The 22,984-nt window shown below is 48.4% G+C and overlaps 1 protein-coding gene across 9 annotated transcripts in view; it reads left to right on the top strand.

Moving 5' to 3' along the window:
* FRMD4A (FERM domain containing 4A) overlaps positions 1–22,984 on the top strand; it is a 383,693-nt gene that overhangs the window by 331,905 nt on the left and 28,804 nt on the right. For all 9 annotated transcript variants that reach the window (XM_069801649.1, XM_069801651.1, XM_069801647.1 and 6 more), the window contains 3 exons: positions 9,487–9,563; positions 13,728–13,866; positions 20,559–20,700. In XM_069801649.1, coding sequence (XP_069657750.1) covers positions 9,487–9,563; positions 13,728–13,866; positions 20,559–20,700 — 358 coding nt within the window. The remainder of the gene's footprint in view (positions 1–9,486; positions 9,564–13,727; positions 13,867–20,558; positions 20,701–22,984) is intronic.

Raw genomic sequence — 22,984 nt, 5'->3', positions numbered from 1 at the left:
CCTGCTGACTCCTTCTGCTCAGCGCTTTTATTTCTATTCCTGTTGCTGATCCTTCATGCTTTTTGGATTATGGACTTGGCTGTAAACTGAACCAGTCTTCAGGTCATGGCGGGTTCAACTTATTTTATAGTGCAGTAATTCAGTCTTGGTTTAGTATTTGGAAATGTGGAGCACTGGAGGAGAGAGACATATACAAAGCAAGGTTCCTTACCATGCTGTTTTGTCTCATGGAGAGAGGTTGCTAACCCAATTTCCTTCCACGTCAAAATATAAGACCCAGACCTGTGACTGTTGAAGAGCAGCCATAGTTTTTAAGACCTTCCCCTGCTGAAATGTCTTATTCCATCCCTGTTACAAGGGAGACCATGTTCTCACTAGCACCTTTTTTACTGCTGCTTGCCCTTGATTTGGGGTGTCTACCATCCAGCACCAGACTCTTTCCCTTTTGGCACCCACTACTCCATGCCTTACCACTGCACTTCTCTGTGCCAAAAAGCTGCCAAGCGCACTGGGTAAATAAATAAATAAATAAATCAGAGCAGAGCACATTGGGCTGGAAAGCAGGATTTTGTCTGTGACACTGAGGATTTCCATGGGATTTGGCCGGACATGCCACTGGGCTGTCATTCAGTGAACATGCCTTTTGGCAGCAGTACCAGCTGAAGTGGCCTTCACCACCCTCCTCCCCCATCGCAATCCTGCCACCACTGCTCATTTCCTCCCCTGGACCCCTTCCTCAGTCATGCTGGTATAATTGTGCGGCCAGGAAGGAAGCTGCTCCAGAGAAGGGATCAGAGCTCAGCATAACCCAGCCAAAAAGAGTGGCCACTTTTAACCTCGATCAATTCCCAATCCCATTCACCATCCAGCTCACAATCAGTACCCGACAGCACAGCTGTAGGAGCTGGGTATGGGTGCAGGCAGCATAAATCACAGCAGCCAAAGAAAGAAACTGCCATTAACCTACACAATAACTTTGTGGAGCAAGACAAGGGCTCCATAGCTTGGAACAAGATGGAAGAAGTTTGGCTGCATGGAGTTTGCCATGGCTGAACCAGGATGAATTAACAGTTCAGGTATAGGTTATCATCATCAGTTTTTCTCATGTAAGCTGGTAAAAGTTTGCTTCAGTGTCTCTCCCAAACAGGGCCGATCTCAGACAGCTAGTAGATTGTCTAGGTAAAGCAACTTTTAAAAATCATAGAATAGTCATGCTCATTTTCCATTATCTAGGTAAATAAGTAGCTTGGTCAACTGTAATGCTTGTAAACACTAATCCATAGTCTAAGGCCCTGCTGGTTTTTAAGGAAACCAGCACTATTTTGGTGGTTTAGTGTACGTGTACTGTGGTGATACCATCAGGCATAAAGTCCCCAGGGTTTTCTGTGAGAATTTACATTCACAAAGGCTACAGCATGATGTCCCATCCCCTGACCCAGCCAACTGAAGCCCATGGCTACCATTAAATATAGGAGTAGTTCCATCAAAGTAAAACTCCTTTGCTCTGAGTGCTTTGTCGTATTCAGGTCTTAAAGGGTAATTCTCTATAAAAGCAGCAGCCAAGTCTTAAATGATTCTGCAGCACACAGCAGGCACTTCAACAAGATGCAAAGACAAATCACTCCAACAGCACAAAGTGAAACAAATTGGACCTCAGTGCCCTGGAGTTAGGGTGGAGATCTGGAGGAGACTGAAACCTCTTTGAGCACTTATGCTTGGCTCTGAAGTGGTAGCAGGCTCCCCATGTGCCCCACCCTTCTCAAATTCTGTCTCTTAGCTCACCAGGACTCACTACTCCAAAGGCCTGGGCATTTTTATCACCAGACGAAGCCAGGCAGGAGCCCAGTTATTCAGTGGCTATGAGTATGATGCATCTTTAAGTCAGGGGCCTGGGGAGGAGGCTCAGAAGGTCAGGCATTATAGCCCGTTACCATGTATGTGGGATTGCTGCTGCTGTGGCACCCCATATGCAGACACCCTGCATCACAGGAGTATTTTTAGTCATACAACATAATACGTATGTGCATCACCATAGCAGTGTGGGATGGGGGTGGCAGTTCCTGTATTTTGGTTCCAAGATGTACTTTATTCATGCCACTAGAGAAGACAAAAGGATCCTTAGGAAAGAGAGTAGCAGGAATGGTTTGTGGGCGGCATAAATCATTCTAGGGTGCCAAAACCCTAGGCTATAAGCTGGGCATCCTTTATCTAATACATAGTATATTATGTTAGAAAGGAGAGATCTTCAGTGCAGAAATATCTAGTTACTTTGATTTGCTTGCAGAGGATAAAAGGGAGAAAATTTAACTATAAGAATCAGGAAAAAAAAAGTTCTCTGTAAACCTATTGATTTAGACACACTCAGCATGGTGACAGCAATGCAATGTCTAACAGCATCTACCAGATATGTATGTCTAGCAAAGGTGGATTTGGTTGTATATAAAGTCAAAGTCTGATGTCCCAGTCTGTATATAGTTATAGACACAAATATCAAGTTGCATTACGTAGATAAATAATGCTTTGTGCAAATAGCAGCTCTTCCCTCTGTGATCTGATGTTTTGCTGTCTCTCTGAGCCAATAAACCACTTTTTGAAATTTAATAGGGAATTGTCTCTCCATAATGGAAATGAATGCAGAGTGGTGATTATATAGATCTAGATGCAATTTCTGTTTGGTCAAGCCAGAAATGTTTGTTGGAGTGGTGTGGTCCCATGAGAACAGCACACAGCAAAAGGGATCTCAAATTGGACCAGAAATTGTTTGTCTGTTTGGCAAAAAAAGAGTCCTGAAGCCTGAAGGGAAGAAGTAATTAGATAGTGAGCTGGGATTGCTGACAGACCACTGAAAGTCCCACTTAGCCAAGCCACTCTCTCATTCCATGGGGGAAGGGAGGACAGCAAGCCTGTGGGAAGATCATTGGTGGGGTTGCTTCCCACATCAAATCACACAGGAAACCTTTTATTTTTTTTGTTTTGGGAAGTGAAAACAAGACAAAAAAAATACCCCAAACTAATAGAAATACAGGAATGAATGGAAGTGTGGCAGGATGGAGGGCTAAGTTACAGTGCAGCAGCATCCCCATCTCATGACCTGGGGGCACCGTCAGCATGGTCACACTAATTCACAGGTGACAGCCCACGGAAATCTCTTGGTAAATCTGCCCCTGAAACAAGACCCCATTTGTTTCAGCTAAGATGGTGCTGTTCTGCCTGGACCAAATGCTTCCTCATTCACTCTAACTAGTTTGACAGAGGTATGATTGATGGGAGCAGGGTTGGCTTGAGGCAGAACACAAATCCATGCCCGGAAACCACGGCCCCACTGAAATCACTGGGACAAAACTGCCATTGACTTCACTGGAGCTGTGATTTCCATAGAGTTTAAGGCCAAAAAGGGACCGCTCACAACCTCCACCCTGACCCTCTGCATAACTCAGACCCTAGAATTTTCCTTGCTGGTTTGTTCAGTGGAGGGAATTATATTTCCAAGGAGGAATTTTTTTGTTATGTTTGTTTTGTCTTTAAACTGCAAAACAAAAGACTTGGGAGTTCGTAGCTGCACTCATGCAAGCTGTGTGAAAATACTGTCATTGTTTAGTTCCATTGTTTAGTACCAGTTTTAGTATCAGGATGTCATCCAGGGTTGGCTCTTGCCCATAGTGTAGGCAATGGAAGGGGTTGCATTTGGGCTGATAGAAATGTGCCATGTTATTTTCTTGCCTTTCCTAAAAGCCTTTCAGAGCATCCAGTCTGGGTGGTAGTCCATGTATTTGGAGGGATGATTGTTCCTTCTGCATAGTATGGTTTAACAAGGTATTAATCATCTAAGAAGCTGCAAGACTTGAAGGACTGGGAGACACCATATAGGTCAGTAAGTCCAACAGCAATTACAGTTGGTCATTTATTAGATGCTTAGAATGAAAGAAAAATATATGTCAAACAGGCCTCTGGAGGTCTCTAGCCCAACCTCCTGCTCAAAGTTGGTCCAACTTCAGAGTTTGATCAGGTTAGTCATGCCCTTAGTGTTTGACCACCTTCCCTGATTGTTTTGGTTTGGGGAGTTTTTGCATATATCCAGTCAGAATTTTGCTTCTGCAACCTGTGTCCATTGCCTCTCACACTTTTTCGCTGGGCACCTCTGAGAAAAGTCTGTCTCCATCTCCTTTGTAAATCCCCTTTAGGTCACCAAAAAGAGTGGACAAACAGCAGGTAGATCGTCTGTAGACATCTGCAGATGGTTTGATTCTGAACGGCCACCAAGCGTGGTATCTGAAACCCCTGAGAGTATGTGGATTGCTGAGTAACCCCATTCTGCCTGTGCCCCATCTCAGGTGCTTCAGGGGAAGACACACACACAGAAAAGGGAAAGAAAATGAGACACCAAATACCTGCGCATTTATATCTGGTTCTTAATAGACCCAGTGCAGAACGGTTCACACTGTGTCCCCACAGGGTTGTCCAGCCACAGTGCATACTGCCCGGTTCAGTGCCAAGTCCAGTTCTTCTGGGCACAGCAGGCAGAAGACAGTATCAGGGACCCAGTACCCCAACCCCAGGATAGAGAAGGCTGAGAATTATTCCAAAAGGTAGTATTTAGGCATGTTTCTCTAGGTACCATAATCCAGAGAGCACTGTGCACCAACCACCAGTGCTGCCCTTCAGCAACTCTCTCTGTCCTGTCCCTGAGATGCAGGGTGACACAGGAGCCAGGAACAGCCTCATTACTGCCAGGGGTTCCCAAAATGTATGTCATGGTCCCTCCACTGGGGTACTCAGACAAGGCTACCTGAGCTCAAAGGGACAGAACACGACCTAGTACCTAGCACAGATTAACTCAGCTCCCCACAGCTCAGCAAAGTCCAGGTCACCCAGGACATGAGTGACCAAGCCAGAAACATTCTCCTATATTTCATTCACAAAACACCCTCCCGTCTTTATCAGGAGCCTCTGACATTTTTCAAATGCTCTCACTCTGACCCTACCTCCTGCTGTGTGCAAACTCCACGGCACAGGCCCCACGGTCAATAAAAATGGTAAAAACCTTCTTCAGACTCACATGGCTGAAACGGATGCAGATCCCTGGGCCTCCTCTCCTCCAGGCTCAGCTTAATTAGGGAGCAGCCAGCAAACCACAAGTGTGCTCACAAAAGAAGCTTGCGTCTGAAGGGCTTTGACTGCAGCTCTTTGTAACTAGTCACAAACATCTGGTGCCTGGCAAGCTTGCCGGCCTCTTGGAAGGGGTTTCCAATGAGAAAATTCCTGTACCTTGCACCTGAATTCTCCACAGCGCACCGTGCAGCAGTCGGATCTCTCCCCTGGCTCCTCTTCTAGGCTGCCAGCTTTGCAGAAAAGCCATTTCTGGCACTGGCTTCCCCACCATAGCCTCCCCACCCACCCCAATGCATTTTAAACAGTCCACATGGTCCGAGAGGGAACAATTATTCTCTGGAATGTTTGTGGGTTGATAAGCAGTCTTGCAAATTCAAGTGATAGTGTTGGTTCCAGTTTTATTGGCACGATGAAACAGAGCCCATGGTGGGGACAGTTCCTCCAGAGGAGAAGGGAATAAGGGTAATTTTTTTCTCCTGTTTTAGTAGCCCTTCTCCATTTTACATGCATGCGTGCGTGTGCAGCTGTGCTCAAAAGCCAGTCTCAGGGAGACTTCCTTAAGTATCTATTGAAGATTAAATGATCTCATGTGCAGCCTGTAATGATGGCCACTAGCAAAAATTGTTCCCATCTGAAAGCTGCCCAGTGCTGCATGATCCAAAATGGGCTGCTGACCTCAGAAGAGATCCCAGCGGGCAAACCACCACATCACAGAAACTCACCCCACCGCAAGCACCACTAATTGTCCCCTTGTCTGCGGGCTCCAAATGAAGGCAACTACTAAAGGGCGGGGGAACTGTGCTCTCAGCTTGTATTACCAAGTGACTTTCTCCTAAGCCTCATTTCCAGCGTGTTTGGGGAGATGCTGTCCCAGTCCCTCCTGCGAGGTACCTTTTGTCTGGCAAAAGTCACTACGCCCCTAATACAACTCCAGTAAAGCCAATACGAATTGTCCCACCCACAAGGGCAGGCATTGGATTTGGCCCTGCAAATTAACCAAAGACAATCATAAGCCAAATAAGCCAAAACCAGACCCAGTCTTGGTGCAGGAAGAGGCAAACCTGCCATGAACATGGATGGTTTGACTCAAACGAGCCCCCAAACCAGCACGCATCTGTTGGCACTGCATTTCTGCAAGACTCTGTTGAAATTATGACCAGCTCCCTGCTGTGGCTCATATTCCCTAGTGAAGGTTGCAAGCACCAGCGTGGTAAAAGGATCTTGATGGGTAAAAATTATGCTTCCATTTAAGAAGACTCACTAATGGCACCTTGCGCATCTGTCACTGAATTAACATCAATTTGAAACCATATATAAGCCAGGCAACGGGTGAAGGGGACAGCTTGCTTACATTAGGAGGTCTGGCTGAAGGGAGACCTTAGACTTTGTTTCTCCTGAGGGGTTGTGATCGGCTAACAGGAAAGCGGATACTTTCTTGTGGGTATTCACATTTTTGCAGATTGGATTCCTTATGTATAGGAAGGGTGAGACCTCTCAGATCAGTGTGGGCAAAAGGAGTAGGAGACTGCAGAATAGTTTTGGGGGAGCAAAGGGAGTGCAGTTACAGCAATGGTAAAATGCACATGTACGATCTGAAGAGCAGGGCTATGGAAAAAAAGACACAAACTCCGGTTGCGGGGTCACTTTCACCCCTTCCCTCCCAAGAGTCTGGATTTGCCTCCTTGCACACCCTGCTAAGAAAAACAAAGAAACTAAATATAAAAATACAGCAATCTGGGGAGCTGCTCTGGTGCCCAAAACGTAGGTGTCTAATTCCGTTTTAGGCACTGCTGGGGATCCAAGACATCTGCGTGGGGCTGGCAGATACAGCACTGGACCTATGGCAGGCTCGCTCCTTCCCTCCTGGGGCAGCAGCCAGGGGCCAGGCAGGGTGCCCCGGGGCATGGAAAATGGCACTTGATGCCTACATTTGGGCATCTGAACAGCTCTCCCAGAGCCCTGTGCGTTTGGACAGTTGGAGTTAATCATCGAAGGGAAACGGAGCTGCAGTTAACAAACTGAGCACTGTGAGCAGTGGTAGCAGAGAGGGTAAAATAGGGAAGGATTGGAGTGCAGGGGACAGTCCAGCAGAGTTGGAGGAAGGAGGATGGGGAGGAGAGCAGCTGCCAGCAGCTCTGAAAAGTGTTTCAAATTCCTTCTGCGCCACGCCGAAGTTTAGTCATAAATGACAACAGGGGACCCAGGGACAGAAGGATGTTTTCTGAAGGGTGTGATCTGCTGGTTTTTTAGACTCTTATGTGTTCCACATGTCTGAGCGCCTCCCAAACACGTCCTCTGCACATGCCATGCAGCACAACCGTGTTATCTTCCCCGCCTTGTGGACAGGCATCTGGAAGCACAGAGGGATGTTTTCGGCAGCCCACATGGCAGTCTCAGGCTTGACCCTGGTTGTTGTCAGTGGGAGTCTAGGCCCCAAACTTCCTTTTGTGCCTTTGAAGCTGGGCACTTGCAGGGGAGACAGACTTCAGGTTCAGACCTCAGCTCCCAGCTTAACCCTTTCACCCCATGTCTATCCTCCCTCAGTGGGTAAAATAGTGGGTATTTCTGTGCTTCGTTTAGTGATTACAACTTGTATGCAGTGATTAATTTTTCCAGTGGAGGAATAAAATAATCCTTGAAGGACAGTGTAACCCAGCCCTTCAAGCTTCCCATCCCTACTGGCCCCCTTCGACTCCTACCCTTCTGTGGTGCAGACAGCCCCAGAGTATGGGGCAGCTCAGTGCCCTCTTTACCCCATCCTTCCTTCCAAATACCCTGTTATAGAAAGAGAAAAGACACCCCCCTCAAAAAAAAAAACCAAAAACCCCCTCTTGGTTGGAAACTTTTACGATGACAAATATTTTCAATATTGCCACCCCTGAAATATTAGCAAGGAGAAAATTTTGGGTCCTCGCTGTAGCTTGTTTTATTTTCTAGATTTCACCTCCACCAGCAGCTTAATCAGTGCAAATCAAATTACGCCTCCTGTTTACTTATCTCCAGAGCGCTGACACTGGCAAGTGGCTTATCTCGGCATGGCAGGAGCCAGCGCCTTCCTTGGGGGTAGGACAGGAACTCCACAGAAGCTGCTTGTGGGAGAAGGAGTGTAAATCAGGGAAAGCTCTGCTGGCTCTGCTCCCCAGCAGCGAGGTTACGCTCCCTTAGCTCCGCTGCTTGCTAGGGGCAGCGTGGGGAAGCCGAAGTGCGAGATGCCCAAGGGGTGGAGGCTGCCTCCTCCCTGTGGATTAGCAGCCTGGAAGCCAGGGTTTGGATTTTGGCTTACTCATTTGTAAAGAGGAGGCGGTGGTGGACCTGTCTGTGGCGGTGACGGTGCGGTGGTTTGCAGAGCTGACACAAGTGTTTTGCAGTCACCGCGTCTTCATGCTGCTTCTGCGGTCAGTCCTCCCTCCTGCCCTGGAGATGAGGGTTATTTCACAGCAGAGGTGTGGGGTACAGGGACCGCGTGAGCACATCCCACTGCCCAGGAGCACGTACACTCAGCAGGCAGGCACAGAGAGACCCACAGGGCTGGCCCATGCCAACTCGGGTGAGGGCGTGCAGCCAGCACCCGGGAGACTTGCATTTTACTCCCATGACTGCTTCAAGCCTCAGTTTCCCCCTTTGGTGACAGCGTTGCCTTTGTCCGCGTGCCGCTTTGAGACGCCCCGACAGGGCAGCCTGTAAAACAGAGGCAGGAATATGACTTGTTTATTGCTGCATTTCGCGTTTATTGCTGCATTTCGCACCGCTGGGAGCACGCCGGAGCCTTGGGCATCGCCAGCACGAGTCTGCCAGCACCCGGGACAGATAAACTGGCTCCGCTCGCCTTATGCTCGTGCGAGTTTTACGTTGGCTGCGGGAGTAAAAGCAGAGCTGGGTATCGCACTCCAGCGGAGGGGTGCAAGTCACCCCCACGGGGGTCTCCTCTACCCAGCCAGGCCGCCCTCGCCCCTCCGAGGTCTGCGCTGCCCATCTTGCCCGAGGAAAAGGCTGCTGTGCTAAAGGCCAATACACACCAGCTGCCAGCCCTCGAAGGAAAAAGTAGCCGAATCCCGGTTTTCCCGTGGCTTGCATGCGTTTCAACCGTACTCCGCCCGGCAAAGCGAAACCGGCGCCCTTCCCCGCCTCCCCCCCGGCCCCGAGCCCGCCGCAGGCAGCGGGGGCCGGGCGGGAGGAAGCCGCCCGCCCCCGGGGCTGCCCTGCGGCTGCTGGGCGGGGGGCGCGGGCGGGACGCGGGGCCGAGCCGAGCCGAGCCGGGGCGGAGCGGAGCGGAGCGGGGCAGCCCCGCCGCAGCGCCGGGAGGAAGCGGCGCGGCGGGCAGGGCTGGGCGAGGGTTTGCGCGGAGGAGCCTCACTCGCCCCCTTCTTCTCCCCGCAGATCTTCCAATGGAGGCAGCTGGAGAACCTCTATTTCCGCGAGAAGAAGTTCTCGGTGGAGGTGCACGACCCGCGCAGGTGAGCGTCGAGACGAGACGAGCCGGGCTGAGCCGTGCCGAGCCGGGCTGAGCCGTACCGAGTCGGGCTGAGCCGTGCCGAGCCGGGCTGAGCCGTGCAGAGCCGGGCTTTGCAGCGCCGAGCCGGTCGTGGCGAGCCGCGCTCCCCCCGTCCCTGTGCGGGGCTTGGTAGCTGGGGAACCCGTAAGCAAGGGGCAGCGCGTACCAAGCCGGGGGCTGCTGCTTCCTTGCAGGGGGACGTTTTGGGATCGGGTGGATGTTTCTGTGGACGTGTTTCCCCTCGGATCCTAGCAGTATTTTATTTTCCTTCCCTCTGTTTTGGCACCTTCTGACCCTCGGGGAGGCTGTGCAGCTCCGGTGTCCCAGCTGCAGTGCCGGCAACCCCTGTGCGTGAAAGGGAGGTTGCCTCGTCCCTGTGTTGCACTTGGAGCCTGGAGATGGGCGCCAGATTTTGTACTCACATGCTTCCTTGTAAATAAATATTCAGTAGTGCAATTGAAAGGAATGGCATGGTACCAGAGGTTTACCGGCAGTCTGGATGAAAGCCCATCAGTCTTTTTGGCACAGGAGTCTTTTCTTCTTACTTCAGAAATCTAACGTGGGAGAGAGTGAGTTCAAGTGACTGTCCTGCATCTAATCGGTGCATTCTGCACCCCTTGCTCATTTGCCTTAGTGGATTGTTACTGCAGACAGTGACCAGTGTGTATTTTGCTCTGTAAGTTGTTCTCAGTAGAAGCAATATCCCACCTGAAAAGTAAGTATGAAAACGACTGGTGGAAACCAGCTGTCTTCCCAGACTGATTTGATGTGCTGGTAGTAGCGCGTTCTGCTGATCGCTCCGCTGTGATCCTGTTTCACCTGTTTCCCATGCCTATCTGTGTCTAATATATGTACTTTTATTAGGGGAATTTTGCATGCAGTTTCTGTGCTTATTTGCCCTGATATGAACACAGTCATGCCAATACAACGGTGCCTGTCTCTATAGGTGCATATTGTTAAAACAAAAACTCAGTAGAGCAGCTCGTACCATTGTGCAGCTCCAGGTCAGCAGAGCCTTGAAGCATCTGCTTAATATTAAGCATGTAAATAGTAGCATGAAATCTAGCAGAGCAAATTCCCAAAGTTGAGAATATGCTGGGAGATCTTCCAGTAGCAGCAGCTGGGGGTGGTGTACTCCTTCCCCCACCAAGCCTCCGGCAGCAGGCAAGGCGTCAGAAACGCGTGCTGCAAGCAACCAGCAGCAAGAAGCCCCTAAATGCCCAGGCTGGCTATTTCCTGGAAGCAACAGTTGTAAGGAAAAGAAAGCAAATAGCTCTCGGACGTTAAAATCATGATGATATTTACAACTCAGTGTCATGCATGAAATGGGACCAGAGGAACGTCTTCTGTCTCATTTGTATTTAGATGATAGGAATTACTGACACAGAAGAGCTTCCATTTTTTACTCCATTGTGCTGTTTCTCTGAATCAACACCAGGAGGACAATACCCTGTCCCAGGTTGTCAGCCTGGTACTTTCTCACTACAAGGGAATTCAGTTGGTTGATTTTCATATGCAGAGAGTACCACCGTCCAGGTCAAAATGGTACACTGGCTGTAAAACAGCAAGGCACGTTGCAGTGGCATGGTGGGAACACAGCTCAGGTTGTAGTCTCCTGGCCAAGTGGGATGAACTCCTGTGAGTTGTTCAGTGTGTGGAGGCGGAGGAGTAGCCAGCACAGTGCTCTCTCCGCATTCCTCTCCGTGTAGCCAAACCAGAGCCTGAGTCAGCGAAGCCACACTCGCAGGAGAGCAAGCACAGCTCCCTGGTTGTGGCCAGGGCTGGGCAGCACAATGTGTGTTTTTAAGCCCTGCCTCTGCCCATGGCTTCCTGTCCCGAACAAGCCATTTAACCTCTCTTCATCGCTGTTCCTCGTCCTGTAAAGGAGGGAAATGATACGTTTTAGGGGGTATCAACAAGGTTAATTCTGTAGCCCATGTGGCATGCGTGGAGGGAAGTCATAGAAAAAACACCCATGGGCCATTTCTCACAGGTCCCCAAAAGACAGCTGTGAAAAGCAAGTCCACAGCTCTGACCAGCTAAGTCTGCAGACTTTCTAACAGGGTCTGCAGTTTTGATGGGAAATATGTACAGGTTCCAAAAAGAAAAAAATTTGCAAATCACTGCTTGTGAGAGTGGTGAGAATGTGAATGGCTTGCAGAGTATGTTTCTGAGAGTTCAAAATGAGTAACTGCATTTGAACTGAACTGAATGACACCAGAATTAAGGCTTTAGCCCATGTTTGAGTGCCTTAATGCCAATGTGCTGCAGCTGTTTGTGTCCCTTAAACCAACATAAAGCATCCAGAGTTGGATCCTGTCTCCAGCCTCAACTTCAAGAGCACCTCCCAGCACAGCCTTCATTCCCTGTCCAGTGACAGGGATGAGGCAGCCCAGCACCCATCCTCATTAGGACCATCAGCTGCTGTCCTATTGCATCCATGGAGAGTTTTCTCACAAGAACAATATTCATAATGGGACAAGGTCTTCTGCTGCCATCCCATGGAAAGGGCTCAGCACAGAGTAACACTGAAACATGAGATCCCAGTTGTCTCAGACGTTGTTTGCATTGGCTGTGACTGTTTTCTCAGAGAAATTTCACTCCGATTTGTAGCTTCACAGTTTGACTTTAACATTTTGCAGCACTGAAAAGGGCCTGACACAAGAGCTGTCAGCCCTCTCCCAGGCTGAACCGGGCCAGCAGTTCCCATTTTGCTGCAGAGTTTTGCTTTTCTTTCATTCTTGGCTCTGTCACAACTTTGTTTGACCATGTGCCTCCCCTCCCCGTGTTCACCTCCAATTTTGGACAGGGCAGTACCCCACAGGCACCAGAGGAGAGGCGGCTAGTGCAGGTGCAGGAGGGGAACCACTGCCTTAGCAGGTTTGAGGACTTCCGAGTGCTGGGAAAAAGTCAGCCATCCCTTGCACTGCACAGTAGAGCTCCTGGGCTGTCCTGCAGCATCACCTCCACATCAGCATTGCACAGAGTGCCTGCTGGCTATGGACTGTGGCAGCCCCTCTGTAGGACACCCTGCTCCCCAGGCTGTCTTTTGCACTGGCCCCTCTTCACCATCCATGTCGCTACGTGAAAGGCTATAACAAAAGTGTCATGCTTCTGAGCTAGCCTCTGTACCCGTGCTCATATTCATTTCATAATCGTACTCCACCACAAGACTCTTAACAGACTGGAGAGGAGGACCTCATTTTCTGGGGGCTCTATAGATCAGTGGCTTGGTTTACTCCAGCCAGTGCTAATATCGCTGCAGTGGGAGGAGTTCTGCAGACCAGGATGCTGCGAGTCTGTGTGCCGGTGTGCCGGTGTCAGGGGCTCTGCTGGTGGGCTTAGAGTTGAGGGGTGGGGAGGAATAATCAAGCAGTTTTGTACAGCTGTGAAAGCATGGGGAAACCTAACCTGTGTTTTTTGCTAATATTTGAGGACAATTAGGAGTCCCAGAGAGGAAACATTTAGCTCTTATTTTTCCTGTTTTTATATTCACTCAGCTAATCACTGAGTAACATTCTTCTCTCCAGGGCACTAGACAGCCCTCTCTGAGTCTCACAACTCCCCTTTCCCATACCACATAGCAAGTCCTGCTGCATCTGTTTACAAGTGGGAAAATGAAGGCACCTGAAGAGTTTCTCCCACATTCCCTAAAGCAGCCATTGATCCTGTGGATCTTTAGTTGTCACCTCGGTCCTAATATTTGAGAGCCACTGTCCAAAGCCAGAGGTAGTGGAGGGCATGATGACTTGGCCTCAGGTGTCTCAGCGTGTGATGAGACAGAGGATTCACACATGCTTTGGCATTGGTGACTCCCCTGGGACACGTAGCAGGTCAGCATCAGCTGAGCCAAACCCACAAATACAGTCTGAACTGGACAAACTGGATGATCTTTACTGTTAGTCCTCTTGAGCTTGCTAACTTGAGGAGTTATTTAAAGTAAATGCTCTCCTGGTGTGATTAGCTATTTACTGCTGTTCTCAAAGCATTTTTTGCCATTAGCATAAGGGTGTGCACAGTAAAGACAGCCGCTTTTACTATGAGGTCTGTGATGATAGGTTCTGCCACAGAAAAGAGTCCGAGGAAACCTTGGTGTAACCCCAGTTCATTCTTTTTTCCTCTCCAGGGCATCTGTGACCAGGAGGACATTTGGGCATAGTGGCATTGCTGTGCATACGTGGTACGCCTGTCCAGCACTAATAAAGTCTATCTGGGCTATGGCCATTAGTCAACATCAGTTCTACCTGGACAGAAAGCAAAGCAAGGTAAGCATGTTGGAGGTGGGAAGTGCATGTTGCGGTGGGTGAGTCCTTCTCACTCCCCACAGTCCCAGCAAGGTCAAGTCCAGATGGTGGCTCCTTTCCTGCCCTCCCTTTCCACTTGAGATCAAAAAAAGGCAAATCGACTCAAAATATCTGCTGGCTTTGGCCAGATTGAGGGAATTTGTATTACATTCATGTCTATGGGAGTAAGAATTGAGGGGAAGGTTGTACTGAACTGTGGCCAAATTGGAGGAGCCAAAGTTTGCAAGCAGTTAGTGTTGTGTCCTTGTCTGGATGGTTTCCACGTGTCTTCTGATTCTTGAACTCGGTCATAAAGTTAGGGCAGCTTCCAATAACTGAGTTCAAAGTATCTTCACACTCTACACCTGTTTCTGAATCCTTCTTGCTTTTTACTATCATATTTTCCTAGAAATGTGGGGTAGGGATATTATTTCTCTCTCCACACAGAATCTCACAACAGAAGGAGGGGGGCAGGATGCTGACAGCCTGGCCTTAGAAGGAACTGTCTTGATCTGGTGCTGCACAAGGGGGCCACTCAATACACAAAAGAAACCACCTTGAAACCAGAGGAGTGTGTGTTCTCCTTCTAATTCCTTTCATCAGCAGTAATTTTAGGCATACCCAGAGCAGCAGGAGATCACTTTGATGACTTTGAGATCACTTTGAGACAGAAGACAGACTTCTCATGCAGATGTCCCTCTCCATATGCGCATGCTGGTGTAAAATTTACAGAGAAGATAGAGCCTGTATTGAGTGGGTACCTTCTTACACAGCTGCCTGCATTGCCCCCCATCTCTAGTGAGATGGCAGGAATGTGCAGGGTGATACTCCTCCAAATGGCTGCAACAGTCTTAACATCTTGCTATTGCTGAAAGCACTGCCTGCGTTTTCAGGCAGGGGCTGCTCCCTCCCTTGCACAGGCCCTGGCCCTGTCAGGTCCCTTCATGAGCCAGTTCAGCCCACTGAACTGGCAGAAAATTTTTTTTTCCTGTTTTTCTTTGCTGCATTATTTTTCTGCCAGTTAAATGAATTGAATTGGCGTGCTGAAATTATGTGAAGGGTCATCAGTGTGCTATTAGTCCAGCTCACTCTAAACCCTTGTGACATTGCTTTCCCTATCATGATCTCTGTGACTTTATCATAGAGTGGGTAGGACTTTTGGATGCCTTAGGCAGAACACATGGTTGCACTCTCTTTGGCCATGTCCCATCTAACGCAGAAAACCAGGATTCATCTTAGTTGCTGTGAGCTGTATTGAATTTAGGGGTGTAGCTAACTTCCCACCCCTGCCTAAGAGCCAGCTGTGAATGTGGACAAAATTGCACGCTCACCCAATACCAGGTAATGCTTTCCTGTCCCCCTCCTCTGCTCAGCGCCACCAGGGCTATGCATAGCCCTCTCTGTTTTGCTCTCAACAAAAACAACTCAGCAGACAAACAGAAGTTTATTTTTTTTACTTTTAGCCAGATGGATTTGATGATCTAGCTGCAAGGTATTTAGGTCACAAGCAACCAACAAACAAAAGGAGATTTCTTCCTCCTCCCATTTCTTTGGTAAGAAACTGGGTCTCTTAAATGCCCAGGACTTCCCTTCAGTGACTTCTTTTGTTGTTGGCAGATTGTGTTTCAATCTGATCTCCCCTCTCTCACACTCCTACAGACAGCACCACCCCACCAGCCCTCGTTTGTCAACCTGTCACGTCTGTGACCATGTCAGTGTGCTTTGTCACAATAATCCCGGTGGTCACGCTGAGGCTTTGAAGTTAAGGCATACAAATATTTTTGTCCCTTTCTCTTAAGGGAGCTAGTATTTTAGTCAGTTGTCCTCATCTTTGACGTGACACTGTCAAGATTGATAGATCCATCAATTTTAATTGATCTGCTCAATTCATCCTGCTGGTCACTTCAGGACACTGTACTCACGTGCGCTTCACTTTTGAAAACCAGTAAAACTTATTCCAGAGTGGGGCAATGTGAAATGTCTTTGTTTCAGCTCTCAAGGGCTTAGACAAACATTTATTTGAGTTTCAGGGGGGTTGCATCCCCTTAAATCTCAGCCCCCACTTCAGTTGAATCCCCAACTTCAAAGCAAAACTTAGATATTCCTTCCTTTCATGTCCAAACTTGGCATTTCATATCGTTTTGACTAAAGAAAGAAAAATAAAAACAAACTTAGAAGAAAAAGCCTGCTGGAGCTCACTGCAGCTGAGCCTTCACTCTAGTGATGTAGATTAGATGGCTGGAGATACAGCGTAGTGATAGAGCAAGCTTGAACTCCGTGCTCCTCACATAACTGGGCACCAGTTGGAGCTGGACCTTCTGCACAGTTCTACAGGAAAAACCCCTTCATGTGATTTTAAAAAGAAATAAAATCAGCTTTGCCTGGATTTTGACCCTTTTACAAGGAAGTGAAGTCCCAGCCTTCTTTGCAGCCTCACTCCACATTGAACTCCTGCCAGCTTGCCGAGTTCCCAATGTTTCGCTCCCCGCTGATCTGTCTCTCTCCCCCTGCAATCGAAGCATAACGTGGAGACTGAAAAGATCCCCAGCTTTCCAAGCTGAACATGTCAGCGTGCAGAACTCCTGTCAGCTTCCCTTTTTTTTCAGGAGACAGATGCAGCAGGACTTCAAGGCATGTCTTTGCTCTGTTGACTGCACTGAATCAATCAAACGTTTGGCCTAGAAGCCTTGAGAAGTCCCATTTTGTGGGAATTTCCAACAGCACATTCCTCCAAGTGCAAGGCTTTTTGGCTGAATGAACCGGTAGATAATAGGCCAAGGGTTTAAAAAAATCACCTGCAGCAAAGCCCCATCACTGCAAGCAAGAGGGATAAATCCATCCCTAGTGTCCATCTACTCTTCCATTTCACTGATGGATTTTCCTTCACCCTCTGACCCTGTCAGAACAACACTGGGGATCAGTTTGGCCCCATGCTTTGAAATGACTCATGAATGAGCCAGTCTTCCTCCATGTAAATGAGACTTGGCAGGTCTGCGCTAAGTGTTTTAAAATTTTTGAGCCTGGAGGGACTGCAGGGCCTGAGGGAGCGCTAATGGGATGTAATGTAGCTTTCCACTATTGTGCTGTGAGTACAAAGTCTAGCCCAGACCTTGTGCTGGCTGCTGCTCAGTGGCCTGTATGAAATGAGCTGTTGGTCTGATTCCTGCCGCTGATGAGTGGCTGTCCAAAGCACAAGACCACCCGATGCTGATTGGCATTGCTGTAGGGAGCAGAGGCAGCAGGGATTGAGCAGCATGGAAAATTAACCCCATTCCTTTCAGGAGATGCTCCATCCCCACTGTTGAGTGCAGGGCACTGTTAGCACAACTGCAACCGGATCTAAAACCTCCTATGGCTTCAGCAGGTTTGGGTTGTACCTTCTGTGGAGGAAGCTCACTCTGCCCTGCTGATCCCCTATCTACTCTCTTCTGTTTTGTTTTTCCTCTCTCCTGGCTCCAGCGATGCCAAGCTTTGGTCTTACATCATTTTTTCATTTGCGCTATGTAGGGCGTACTTCCAGCCACTGCTGGCTTGGCGTGCTGGCCAGGACCACAACAGCATCCAGCCGCATTGCCTTTGCTCAGCTTTTTAGTTGGTGCCTAGTGAAACAGGTAGGGCCAGAGTGTGCCCTAATTTCCAGTCTGAATGTGAGCAGAAATAAACTACAGGGCTTCTCGCTGTGACTATCCTACAAATACAGGAAAACCACTGCCTCGCAGAGTGGGAAGGCAGGACCTGTCTGTGCAGACTTGGGATTTGTACCTTTCCTAGACATCCGCTGCAAGGATTCAGTATATTGGGTTAGGCAGATACTGGGTTTGATCAGTATGGCTGTTCCTGGGGTTATACAAGGTATACATAACCCTGCATATATGTAGGGTCATACAGCATATATACACCTGCAGGGGATAAATCACCAGGACAGCAGCAGTCTGAAGACTTGTTACCTCCAAAGTTCTGGCATTGCAGCAAGACAGCAGTTGATGCTTAGGCTCCTTATCAAGACTTCAGTAGCAGGAAGTCTCGTTAGATAAAAGCAGTGACTTTCCTCTTCACCTAGAACTAACCTTCCAGAGCTATTTGGAGACCATGTTTCACAGACCTTGTTTTTGACCAGAAATGTCAGATCCAAGTCAGATCCAAGAAGCTAAGAGAGTGCTATCCTTCTCCTGGGGCTGATTTTGGGGAGGAGCTGTCAGAAATGAGAAGTGTCTAACTGGTTGTAGCATTAGTTTAAGAGGGTCAGTACTGGTTGCCTGATCTGCTCTGACATCTTGGCAGGTAGTTCAGCCTCTGCACTCAAATGAGTGAGTGCACACACCCTGTTCTTGGGGTTGCTGTGGAAATAAGCTTGTGAGGCATTTGGGTACCTCTGAATGGTAATGATGGTGCCTATAAATACCTAAGAATATTAAATTATGATAATACTTCTGAGGGTGTTTTCAGTATAAGGCTCTCTCAGTGCTATCTTAATTTGCAGTCTTAAATTAATCTTAGAAATGCACTGTGCAACAGGGAGACATTTTATTTCACTTATTATTTCACTGATGTGCAAACAGAGTCAGGGGATCACTAAAAACTTAACCTTAAGTGTCTTGCCCAAAGCCCCACAGCAAATCAGTAACAGAGCTGAGTGAAGCTCAGTGTGGTGAGCATTCAGCCATCAATTCAGCCTTAGTTCTTGTTAAAATGATTTCTGCTTCCTGAGGATGTGAAAAAACACTGAAAATCCCATCGTGGCAAGCATCCCTTCTAGTCCCATCTCATGTTAGTTCCAGTGAGAATAGATCATACTGTGGTATGTGGACATCCACCAGCTTCTGATCTGTTAGCACTGTAATGATGTGCCCATTGCCTGAACTGTATGACTAGGGCTGAAAGTCTTTTCTGGCCTTGAGAAGGTGCAGAGGTGATCCTGAACTGGGGCTTCACCACCTTCTCGAACAAAAGTCTTCGTGCAGCTGGAGACACAATGTGCCAACAGCTTTCTGGGTTCTGGGAAATCAAAACTGCAGGTTAGTGGCCCTGCGAGGCCAGGCTAATTGAAGCTCAGCAGCACAGGGCTTGCAAGATTTGGGCGATGGGCTGAGCTCCAAGCTCCCTCCATCCGTGACTGCAGAGCTCACATGAGGGTCAGCAAGCAAGAAGCCAATTTCCAGGTTGGAGATGAAATAGCAGTCATCTTTGCATGCCATGTTACAGACAGTGAGCTTCTTCCTGGTTGTCAGCTCTCTCCTTGTTAGCATGGCTTGTTACCTGAAGCGAATTCAACAACCAATACATAAAATGGAGCTCAGAGCATAAGCATTAGTTCAGAAGAGGCAGGAGGAAATTTTCCATGTGGACAGATTATTCCACAATGGCTTAATGAAAAGTTTCCTCATATTTTTTTCTGAAGTCCTTGGAGATGACCCCAGTCAGAAGTGAGATAGAGGACTCAAGAGGCTTGTTCTGATAAGGCAGTTGCTATTTTGAGGTGATCCTAAGGCTGTACTGGTCAGAAAAAGGACTGAAAAATTGTTGTGGCCACCCAAGACACCCTCATATGTAGGGTTCTTCTTCCTGGTAGTGCTAGGAATATAACTGAAGGGCCATCCCCAGCAACTTTGATGCATGTTCTTGATCCTCTTGTTCATGTTAAGCACCTGCTAGAGGCTGTCAGGAGAATGGACTGGAGATACATGGTGAGCTACTAACAGTGGGGTTTGTATTGCAGAGGCAAGGCAGCCACTAGGACTGAGCGAGCCCAACCCTGCAAGCAGCTGCTGTGCTCATTTCCTTGCTCAGTACCACTAACCTCCTTGCCCTGAACGTTTGCTGCCTTTGTTGGCTCTGTAGGCATAACCACATGTGAGCTCACTGCTCAATGAAGAGAAAGTTCTGGAGTTATCTCACCTGAACTTTCTGGGCATCTTGTTGTCTCAAATCCTTCCATAACCAATGGAGAAACGATGACATCTTAGGAAGTCAGCTCATTCCCTCCTAAGATAGGTTTACGCAGTATGCATGTGTACTTTCCCCTGGAGGTGCCTTGATTATTGACATTTGGTGGTGTACAATGGGTGACTCCTTGTCCTAGTGTGGCCAGTTACTGAGCTGGGGCTGGCTGTTGTTTCTTACTGCAGTGATGTTAATATTCTGAAGAGGTGACTCACAGTAGGGGCATTGCATGCAGCCTGTTAGTCTGGACCATAAGCTGAACATGTTTTCCTACCAGTATTTTCTTCCAGCTTTTCATGACAGCCCATTTAAGCCATGTCCTCACTGTCCACTGTCATGGTCCAAAGATCACTGCAGATTTGGAGAGGTCCCTCCTGGCTTCCTTTAGATGCTGGAGATGGTCTTTAGCCTTTGGGCTTTGCAGTTTATTATGTTGGCATTTCTGAAGGTTTCTTATTGTATGTGGTAACTCAGTGACTCCATACATAGTTTGTTTAAGAGGGAAAAATGTCCATGGCAAAGCAGAGAAAATAACAAACAAGCGATGCCAGAATGGCACCCACTTAAGAATGTAGAAAGTGCAGCAGCGAATACCATGCCAGATTGCTTCTATTCTTGTAAAATAATCCAAGTTTGCTGTGGAGGCCTGTTTCCTGCCACAGCAAAAGGACTTTTTCCTTCTGTGAGCTTTAAAGAAGTGCTAGATCATTACTAACTCCTGTGTCCATGTCCAGTCGAAGATTCATGCTGCAAGAAGCCTAAGTGAGATTGCGATTGACCTGACTGAAACTGGAACACTCAAGACCTCAAAGCTGGCCAACATGGGGAGTAAAGGCAAAATTATCAGCGGCAGCAGCGGGAGTCTTCTGTCATCAGGTAGGTCCTTTATCCTGTAACTGGAGAGATTACGGTGGGAAGGGCCTTGGCCATGGTATAATGGGGAGCAGCCAGAAGCTGCACTGCAGAAATGAAAGTCACTTCCCTTTCTGTCTGTCCAGGTGTCAGTCCGTCTCTCAGCATGTTGCCCCACAAACAGCAGAGGCAGCAGCTTCCCCCTCTCTCATTACCACTGCTTGTTTCCTCTTTGGCCCCAGGATGTCATCTCCAACCTCTCACTTTCCAGCTGAGACCTGGTCTCTCTTCACAGTTTCTACCATAATCACCCCTTGGCACCTAGCTCATCCCTAGGCAGATGCGTTTGTGAAGGAGCCCCCAGCCAGCAGTGAGGAAGCAGTCAGCCAGTGCAGCTCAGCAGGGAAACTGAGGCTGGGAATTGGTGATGTCCCTCAGCAGTGTTGAGGCTGGGTGGCTTCTTCACAGAATGCACATCTGCCTTGCCTCTCTGTTGCTGGAGTTTGCCTGGTGTCCCAGCCTCAAAAGACCTATTCCCTAGCACTCTCCACCATACTAGTGTGGGGACCTAGAGGTTACTTTTTGTAGCTTAGAGCACCTTGCTGTTATGAGGAAGACATAATCTGTGAAACCCAAGAGAAGTTGATACTGAGGAGAGCTAGAGCGTCAGAAGAGAAGGACCAGAGAAGAGGAGTCAGGAACTTCTCAGTATTTCTTTGAAATTCCTCTGTCAGTCTGAATGGGGTAAGCTGTGTGTAAAACAGTGCTAAACATCACTCCGGGAGCAAAGCAAGGATTGATAGTTTGCAAAGAGCTTGAAGCTGCTTAGGTGAGAAGCTCTTCAGCAGGACAAAGTTGCTGGTATCACTATAATTAATAGTTCCAGTCAATTAAATGCCCTCTGTTAAGCATCACATCAAGTTATCAAAACCGATTGTGTTGAGATGTGTAACACGAGAGAATAACCTTCCCGTGCTTGACAAGGGAAGAGTCCATCTATGAACACAAATCCCTTGAAACTGAACCCACACTAGTGCAGGAGATCGGCTTTGCATCAGTGCATCCTCCATGTCTCCTGAAAGCCACGCTTTCTTGCATGGAAAATGTCCAGCAAGGGGTTAAAATGTGCAGTGCTTACAGAGCTCCAGAGCAGCCTGCTGTGCAATTCTTTGCCTTGCCCGCAAACAGAGATGCCTTTCTGCTCCTTAGGTCCTCCTGATGCAGTATACAATCCACTGTCTGTGCCTCCCATTGCTCAGGGAGTTACAGTAGCTCAGCAGCTCCCAGACTGGTGTCGGGTTGTTCGAGCTCTTTGTTTGTTTGGCATTTTTTTCAGCTCTCCTGCTGGAAAGTAAATAATGTTAAGTACCCCAAGGAAGTTCTTAAGGTCTTTCCAAGATCTCAGCCTCCTGGGCACCATTCCCAAGTTTGTGAGAGCTACTTGGTAGTAATCCTGTTTTCATGTTAATACACTGACTTTTCGCCTTCCTGGAAAAAAACATGGGGGTCTGCTTCTGCTTTCACACTGGGAGAGCAGTAGCCAGGTAAAAGCTGGCAGAAAATCAGGCCCACAAAAGCTTCTGTAGGTCTAGCACCTATCAGGATTACCTCGATGGAAATCCCAAACTGGGAGCTGCCAATGCTTTTATTTCTGTATTTTTTTGCTCCCTGCTCAAATCCCTCCTGGCTGAGCATGGGGTTTGCAGACTCAGCGGAATTGCGCTAGTGACTAGAACCATGCAAAGTTCATTGACCAGGTGAGTCATTTCTTCAGGCCAGGGTAGGTGAATTGGTCTACCTGCATGCCTACCTATTTCAGTTGAGGTGCTGCTGGTGGGCCAGGTGAGCATTGCTCCCTTCAGGTTCCTGTGTTGAGAGCTGCCTTTAGGTCCTACCAGCTATGAGGACAGGGCTCTCCCCAAAATGTTAAGGAGAGCTGTCAAGTTTGCTGCTGCTATGTGCCTTCCAGCAGCTACAAGCACACTTGTGGAGGGAGGAAAGTGTAGAGAGAGGATGTCTGGCAGAGGAGGACAGATACCAGGGAATTGGAGACCCTGGACTGCTTCCACACAGTCACCCAGACCCCTCTGCTCCAAGAGCCCCTTTCCTTGAGCCTGGCTGGCAGAGGTGACCCAGCACTGTCCCACTGGACTGGAGGGGGCATTGGCTGCCTGTTCTGCTGGGCACAGTCACCGACTCCGTCCCAGCCTTTGCATTTCCTCCCATTGTGCCAAAGATTATCGGCGCACAGTCACAACAATGATGGGTTATCGCAGTACAGTGTGTGCACTGGAGAGAATAAGTGCAA

This window comes from Haliaeetus albicilla, chromosome 14 (assembly GCF_947461875.1).
Source record: "Haliaeetus albicilla chromosome 14, bHalAlb1.1, whole genome shotgun sequence".
Lineage (NCBI taxonomy): Eukaryota > Metazoa > Chordata > Aves > Accipitriformes > Accipitridae > Haliaeetus > Haliaeetus albicilla.
Note: the sequence above shows the minus strand (reverse complement) of the source record. Positions and strands in the feature narration are given on the sequence as shown.